The 8,528-nt window shown below is 50.3% G+C and overlaps 1 protein-coding gene across 1 annotated transcript; it reads left to right on the top strand.

The window, feature by feature from the left end:
- Nucleotides 1-426: 426 nt before the first annotated feature.
- Nucleotides 427-4,216, top strand: NKX2-6 (NK2 homeobox 6). Its single transcript, XM_037812497.1, has 2 exons — nt 427-700; nt 3,594-4,216. Exons 1-2 carry the CDS (start codon nt 427-429, stop codon nt 4,214-4,216), a joined length of 897 nt encoding a protein of 298 aa, XP_037668425.1.
- Nucleotides 4,217-8,528: the final 4,312 nt, after the last annotated feature.

The raw sequence follows: 8,528 nt of genomic DNA, 5'->3' as shown, positions 1-8,528 counted from the left end.
CTCCCGGTTCCCTCAACCAGATGGAGTTACGAGCCGCGCGCAAAATCATCTCTTCACCTTTCCTTGCTTTTGGGAACTGTCAATACTATCTAGGCCTCCCCTGGTGGTAGCTGGGGGGTGGGGAGTTGAGGGCAGTGGGTAGCGGGCTCCGAGGAGGCTCAGAGGAGCGCGGGAAGAAAGCCCTTGGAGAGGAAGGTGTAGTGTTAGCACGTGGTTTCTGCCGGAACCAATGGGGACCGAGGTCTCGCCATTCGACTCTAGTCCTCCGGCCCGCAGAGAACACCAAGAGGAAGGCGCAGCCCCGGGCGCTAAGTGTCTGTGCCAGAGCTTGGGTCTGCGGGGCCTGCAGCAGCAGGACAGGGAGCTCACGGCGCCGCGCGGGGCAGGGACCGAGAACGCCCCGCCTCCGCCCCCTCCGCCTTCGGGATGCTGCTGAGCCCAGTCACCTCTACTCCCTTCTCGGTGAATGACATCCTGCGGCTGCAGTGCGAGCAAAGCCGCCCCGAGGTTTCGCGGCTTAGAGGGGCGCAGAGGAGCCCAGAAAGCTCTGAGTACCTGAGACTGAACCCGGAACCGCGCGGATCCGAGGTTCTCAACGCCGGTGGCGGCGGCAGCGACAAGAGGCAGGACGGATCGGAGCCTCCAGGGGGCCCCTGTGAGGCCACCTCGGAGATGGACGCGAAACCCGTGCGGGAGCCTGGTGAGTACGCGCTCAGGTCTTGGCCCTTAAAAGGGAACTAGTCGGGGGAGATCTCTAGAGATCCGTGCGTGGGTAAACGCATCTGTTAATCTCTCCGGCTCCGAGACAGTTCGTCATTTTCCCTCAGTTCCGGAGTCCAAAAGACAGCTCTCTCTTCTCTCACTACCATCCCCTCCCGACTCCCAGTGTGCTTCACGTACCCCTAACAGTAATGAGATCCTGAATCTCAAGGGTTCACTATTCCCACCGCCTTTCCTCTGATTCCCACAAACCCATCATCCCCACTCGCGCGCCACAGCCCACAGTTGTCAGAACCTCCAGCTTCTCTTTCCCACAGCGAAACCCACTGCAGTATTTCAGCTGTGCCCCCAGACCCCATTATACACACGCAAGAGCCCCTTTCCGACCATCTCCAAGTCTCTCTGTCTCGCCTAAACCATCTGCAAAATAAATATAGTGGTCAAAGCAGCCCGGCCTGGGAGCGGGACCTCGGCGTCATTCGGGCTTTGCCGAGCGGTTTGCGCCAGACCGCATGCTTCTGCCCGGCCTCCCGTCTCAAAGAAGAGAGGTGGGGGGCAGGAAGTGTCTGAGTCCCTCGGAGTGGAAGGCCCAGCGGGCGCTAGCCACAGGTTCTCAGCGTCTGGAAGCATCTTAAGGGCAGCACGGGTTTTAGCTGCCCTAGGAGTCGGCTCCAGCTCAGTCCCGGGCTCCTGGTCTCCGAGGGCGCAAACTGCGTGAGCTGGGGGCTTGGCCCCTGCACCTGCATCGGGCCTGCAGGAAGGGAAGCGGTGGACCGGGAGTTGTGTTGCGGTGGGCTCCTGAGACCCGAGAGTGTTTGGCAAGAGAGGACCGGCATTCCGAGAAATGAAAATGCCACCTTGCCTCTCGCCAAACGTCCGTGCCTCGGTCCACAGTCTCCACGCGGGTCTGGGGGCCTCCCGAGAGGAGTGTGAGAACCTGGCAAGGCAGGCCTCCTCTGCCAGGCTGTGCCAGGACCTCTCCATTCGAGGCGCATTTGTAATCAAATAGAGGCTGTTTCGGAGTTTTTGCAGACTTGCAGGCTGGTTTGGCAGAAGCCTGGGGAGCGTTAAGCTGTGTTCGCGAAGAAGTTGGTGGGGTTTCTGCAGCGGATTCTAAATGCTAAACTCTCTCAGCGCTGCTCAGCCCACTCAATGTTCACTTCAGCTTTGCTGCGAAAGGATCAGGCGCTTCGCACCAGGACTATCGCCTCGCAACGGAAGGCACCGCGGAGAGTTTCTCCTCTGCTGGCGAACCCAGGGCCGAATCTCTTCTGCGGCTGCGGTAAACGCTGAGCAGGGACCAGAGATCTGTTCCCAAAGTTAACCCCGCGGCGCTTTACATCGGAGACAGATCTCCTTGGTGGACTCTGCGCGCTCCACTGTGTTTGGCCGGTCGACTCAGCCTTCCGCGACGCAGACCCGGAGAGGCTCAGGATTGTATACCACGGAGGGCCTGGGTCCGTGGTCCCCAGAGGGAGGCTAAATCTCCGCCAAGCACGCGTGAGGGTTGCTGCGCAGACACTGGGCCTGAGTCTTCAGGGAATTTCGAATGGGACCCTGATCAATTGTTAATTTTCGATTTGCTCAGAAAATGAACCCTCGTCAATATTTTCCGTCTTTGCGAGGGAAGAAGTTCTCAGTTTTTCTGACCCAGGCTTTATGCACAGGCATCTCTGAAGGAAGTTTTTCTTTCTTTAAGTTTTACCAAACACTCCATCCCCACCTAGCCACGAGCTTGCATCCCCTCCACGCTCCTGATTTTCTCTCGGCGAGAGTTTCCATAAGAAACTCAAAGTTTCCCATTTCCTATCTTTGGGTTAAAATAGAGCTTAAGCCAAAACAGGAGAGAGATTTGGAGAAGGGAAGAAAAGGATGCTTTTTGGCGGAATTTTGAGCAACGGATAAAAGACTGGCGTCTCAAGCCCTGGGGGGGGTGGAGGGGTGGAAGGAGGACTTCCCCGACTAAGCCGACGTCCCCGACATATCAGGGAGATCCCAAAGGAGGAAGAAGTCACTTTTTAAAAAGCCAAATGTGGTCTCAACTTCAAAGAAAACAGCTTCCGAGCCAAGAGCCAGAAAATATTTCGTTTTTTTTTTTTTCAATTTTTATTTTGTTAATTTGGATTACAGAACAACACGTCCAAGAAAGAGGGGACGGGTCCCACGTGCCGGAGGAACACCTGATGATCAAAAAAGACAAGGGTGTATGCAAAGGTGGCGTGAAGGCAGGAGACCCCCACTCAGGACTCCAGTTCCTGGGCTGGGAGCCAAGTACCCCGGGGTGAGCGCAGGGACCACCACGGATAACGCAGAGGCAGAGAGGAGCATCCTGCCAAGCCTGTCACCCAGCTTCCGCCTTCTCGCAACCCGTGGAAGGGCCTTGGGTCTCTCTCTCCCTCTTTTTGTCTCCCTCTCTCCCTCCTTTCCAAGAACGATCCAAAGTTATACCCATCAGATAGTCTCCCACACTTGTAATTGATCCTCGCTGCTAAGGCTTCCCCCAAAGTCTGTCACACTTTGGAACCCACCCCTTCCACCCCCACCCCCTCCACACGCATATTCTAAGAAATAAATGGAGCCTCTACGGAGAAGATGAAGTCTACCTTTTGGGAAACGGCATGCACACTGGGAACCGTGGAGTGCCACAATTTGTATATATTTCAGCAGCTAGAAAAGCGACAGAGCTTCGGGAGAAGTAACGTTCAGACCCGCCTGGGGCGACCGTGGGAGGAAGAGAGGAGTGGCAGGATGGAGAAGGGGGGAAGAAAAGAGCACGCTAAGTGAAGCTTCTCGGGTAAGGAGGGGTCTCTTGGAAACGATGTAAGGCGAGCCTTAGGCTGGGCACTGATGAAGTTTCTTCCTGTGTGTTTTAGAGCCTGACATGAACGCCACTTCACCCCTCTGCGGGACCAGGGTGCCGGAGCGCGACGTTGACAACAGCGGCGACGGCGTGCGCGTTGGTGGCGCGGAGCCGCCCCAGGCCCGACCGCGGCGGAAGCCGCGCGTGCTTTTCTCGCAGGCTCAGGTGCTGGAGCTGGAGCGGCGCTTCAAGCAGCAGCGGTACCTGTCTGCGCCTGAGCGCGAGCACCTGGCCAGCGCGCTGCAACTCACGTCCACGCAGGTCAAGATCTGGTTCCAGAACCGGCGCTACAAGTGTAAGAGGCAGCGCCAGGACAAGTCCCTGGAACTGGCGGGCCACCCCCTAGCGCCGCGCAGGGTGGCGGTGCCTGTGCTAGTGCGGGATGGCAAGCCCTGCCTGGGTCCCGGCGCGCCGGCCTTCCCTGGCCCCTACAGCGCGGTCGCCCCGCCATATTCCTGCTACAGCGGCTACGCGAGCGGCCCTTATGGCGCAAGCTATGGCAGCGGCTATGCGGGCGCCTCCTCGACACCGGCGCCACTCGCACCACTGACCAGCGGGGTCTCCGGTGAGGGCAGCCCCGGCACCAGCCCGCAGGGCCATCTTTCCGCCACGCTGCAGGGTGTCAGGGCCTGGTGAGGCGCCTCAGCTGTGCGCATCGGTGCCAGGTTCTCGGTCCACGCTCCTCCGCCCGCGGGTCTGCCGCCCTAGATGGAAGCGGCGTCCGGTCGCGATTTCTCCAGAGAGATCGCTGGGACTGCGGATTGCTTTGCGACGAGCCGTCCAGCTGAAGGACCTGCGGACGTTCTCCATTCTCCACCACAGCCTCCAGGAGAGAACTAACCAGCCGCCTACGAAGTAGCACCCGGAGGGAAGAAAGCCGAGGGTGGCTGGCAGCTTTGGGTGTCGGAGCAGGACCGAGGCTGGTGTTCTTTCGGGAGTCCAGCCGAGGGGCCTGAGAAGCTTTTTACTTTGTGCGGGGGCGCTAGGCCGGAGGGGGGTGGTCCAGAGGAGCTAGATCCCCTTAAAGGCAACAGACAGATGGGGGGAGATTAAGAAGAAAAGAGTGACCGAAGGGGCATGGAGGCAGGAAAAGGGAGGATCCAACATGTTCAGGAAGAAGGGATGCTGCTGCGAGTCAAGCTCTCCTGGCGGGTTTTTAAATCTGCCCAACAGCGGCTCTAATGGAGACTCAGTAATAATCCGCTGGCGTTTTCTTTTCTGGGGCCAAAGGATCGCTGTCCAGGAAGTATCCTCTACATTCTGGTTCTCCCCTCACTGTCACTTGCATTTTAGTTCTTGTATACAACACAGCATCTTCAGTAAATATACTGAATTTGTTTGTGTGGGTGTGGGTGTGAATATGTGTGTTGAGGAGTCATTAGAAGCTGTTCGCCTCTCAATTTTCTCTAAACTTCTAATTAAAAATGAATCCCAGATATGGAGCCCTCAGAGCAGAGGAGACAAATCTATTTCATCCTCGGAAGTAGGTTACCTGGTTTCTTCTTTCATAACCTCTCCCTCTTTTTAGTTTTCTTTCATAATAAATTGGTTTCTAAATTCCATATACGAAAAAATGACTACCTGGGAGGGCATCTCCACGTGTCCATTTGTACTACCCTAAAATGATGGGTGGGAAGCCTGGACTTTAAAGGGAAATATGATCCACTCCCAAATGTGTCTGAAGTTACACAAACTGAAGACTGAAAACAAACTCACTTTATTAATGGGAACATAGAATAAAATAAGAAATGTGTCTTTGGAGGCACCGTAATAGTAAGAATCAGGATCTTACACCCCCACCCCACCCCCACACATCGTATTATATTTTTAAACAATGAAAAGTCTGATTCTTCATCTCCTGGTCCACTGACTTACCAAAGTTAAGTTCTAATATTTAATAAATTCTGTTATTTAATTAAGATGTACTGCCCTTTTATTTCTGAATGTGCTCTGTTTATACTAAAGTGGGAAAACAGGCTGACCCTATGTAAACTATATTTCACTATCGATAGTTTAAATTTTTTGAAGTTTATATGTTTAAGCTAAAAAAACGAGAAAATGTTCACGTTATTGCCTTACTACTGTTTCATTTTTCTCTTTCTTTGTTTTCATTCATTACCTTTTTTATTTCTTTATTTTCACTACTAATAAAAGTGTATTTAGAAATACCCCATGGTGTCTTTCAAGTATAGTTAGTGTTGTTTCCCTGGAATTAAAAGGTGAAGTATGTATGCGCTGAATTTGGAAATCTCAACAAATATTCTTTGGTTAATTAAGCTGAGATAAAATAGAGATTAAAGTTATTTTCTCCATTAAGACAAAATTGTCATATAGTTCATTCTTTTTTCACTTTGGGGTTTATTCCTTACAAGAAGAAAATTATCCCATGAACACTGGCCTTAGATTTGTGACAGCTGAGTTTAAGTTCCAATGTGACCACTGAGTAACAATCTTTCTGGCCCTTGTTTGTTGAATGAGTTGGATTCAATGATTTCTTAGATCAGATCCTAAAATACTATTTGTTAGTTTTTTCTTTTTTTAATACTCCCTACCCTGGAAATGTAGGTCACTGTGGTATGGATCTAGCAAAATCTTATCTCCTTTATCCTTCCACCCCATTCTAGAATAGAAAGGGAACAGAAGAAGGCTTCTTTGGGAATAGACCTTACCTCAGTGAGTTATGACAAGTAAGACTCCCACCACCCTACACCCCTTTATCTACATATGGAAAAGCACACAAAGAAAAGCAATTGCTGTGGAAGAGGCTCAGAGAGAAGGGGGTAAAGAGGTTTAGTTCAGTCATCAGTAAACCAGCTCTCATAGAACAAGAGAAAAATAAGATTTGGCTGCTGCCCTTTAGGAACTCATTATCTAATTGGATAGCAAAGACTAACGTGAGAAAGGTATCTAAAAATACGAGGTGGTATATGCTGCATGTCAGACAAGAATACAGACAATAAGCTCCCTCTGGGGAGAAAGACAATCCCATGCAATCTGGGCTGCTTAGAGAAGGCAGGATAAAGGAGGCGGGTTAAGCCTGGTGATTAGTGCAGGAATGACACCGTTTATTGGGAGAGGCTCTGGAGAGGGTTAGGATTTGGGGATGGAAAAAAGTAAATGGGCACATCCCAAATTTCATAGTAGCTTGAGATAGAATTCATGGCTAGCTTCTGGGAAACCTTAAAGTACATTTAGTTGGCTGAAGCGGTGTGGTCACGATTGGTGACGGGGAAGGAGAGGAGCTGTTTAAATATACACCCACAATCCTTTAGTTGTTACATTAACCTGTGGCATTTGCTGTTATATTCCTTGAATTGCCCTGATATCCATTTCTGCTGATCTTAAAAAAAAAAAGAAACAAAACTTTGTCCATGTGCAATCCATATAGCTTTCTTTTCTCTTCAGACCACAACACAGAATTTTAGATTCATATGATGCCAACAGTTTCTTTCCAAAAGCATAGAGAGAAAAGCCAAGAAAAACTCTCTTCTCCCATCTCCCATCTTTTAAAGTATCAGGAGCATTTAAAATGCATCCCTCTCCCAGCTCATCAAGCCCACCCCCAGCTGCCCATTTTCCAGCGCTGTAATCTCCTTTCCACTGAAAGCTGCCCCTTTTTGTGTGTCTCTTACCGGACAACTGCTTATCCATGGCAGGGCTTTCACCAAGGAGCCGCTCTGTAAGCCATCAGTCTCTTATCTGCATCGTTCAGTCCCATCACTCCAGCCACCTCTTAATGTTCACAAGTTCCCCAAATGGGAAGTAATTGACCTCTAAACAAAACAAAAAAGCTCTCAGAGAGATAGCAGAGGTCCCTTTCCTGACTGTCCCAGGGCTAGGGGTCTCACCTAGGCCAGGTGGATAAGTCAATAAAATTGCAGACTTCCTGGCTCCCTGTCCCTCCTCTCCCCCTCCCAGACAGCCAGCTCCATCCGGATGCCATCTGCAAATCAGATGGAGTGGGAGTCTAACACCAGATCTCAGAGTTGCCACAGATTTCTGGTATTTAATTTTTGTAATTCTTTTGTGATTGTGATGTAAATTGGGGGGGGCATATTTGAATTTTTAAAAAATATCATTTGAAAAGTCTTTACAATCCAACCCTCAGAGTTTATGCCGGCTCTTTATTATACCAGCTCAGTAAGCGGCCCCTTTTCCTTTTCACAAAACAAGGAAATTTCCAGGCCTAGACTTAAAAGCTGTGTTCCTCCCTACCCCTACCCAGCCTCCCCTAGAGATAGATGGAAGGTAGCAGGAGGAACATTGAGTTAGCAGTTGTCAGGCCTGGTTCTAGTCCCAGATGAACTAGCAATAGGCTGTGTGACCTTGAGCCAGCCTCTTAACTTCTTGTGGGTTTTGTCTTCTCAACTGTAACATCGCAGAGGTGGATCCCCGAGATTAACTCTAATTTCGGGTGTCTCCCTGTTGATTTCAGATGGCTTCACTTTTTAAAATTGTGGGATATATTATATATCCAGAGACTCCATACATACAGTTTAAAAAAAAATAGCTATAAATTGAACATGGTTGTAACTCCCACTCAAGGCAAGAAATTGGGGATATCAGTTCCCAGAAATCCTTCTCCCCCTGCCCCTTCCAGACCACAACCCCTTTCCTTCCCGCTCTCCCGACTCCACCTCTCCTCACTCTCCCCATAGAGGTAACCCCTATTTTGGCTTCTGTGATAATAACCTACTTGCTTCTCCTTATGAATTCACCCGTATGGACAAATTCCTTAACAATCTGGTTTAATTTTGCCTGATTTTGAATGCTACATAAATACAATCATACTGCATGTATTCTTTTGACTTGCTTCTTTATTTCACTTTGATGTTTGTGAGATTCTTCCATGCTCTTGTACGTAGCTTTAGTTTTCTAACTTTGTCTGTTACATTGTATCCCACAGGATAAATGTACCTCAATTTATTTATTATTCTATTGTTTATGG

Source organism: Choloepus didactylus, chromosome 20 (genome assembly GCF_015220235.1).
Source record: "Choloepus didactylus isolate mChoDid1 chromosome 20, mChoDid1.pri, whole genome shotgun sequence".
Lineage (NCBI taxonomy): Eukaryota > Metazoa > Chordata > Mammalia > Pilosa > Megalonychidae > Choloepus > Choloepus didactylus.
This window is presented reverse-complemented; position numbering and strand designations above follow the sequence as displayed.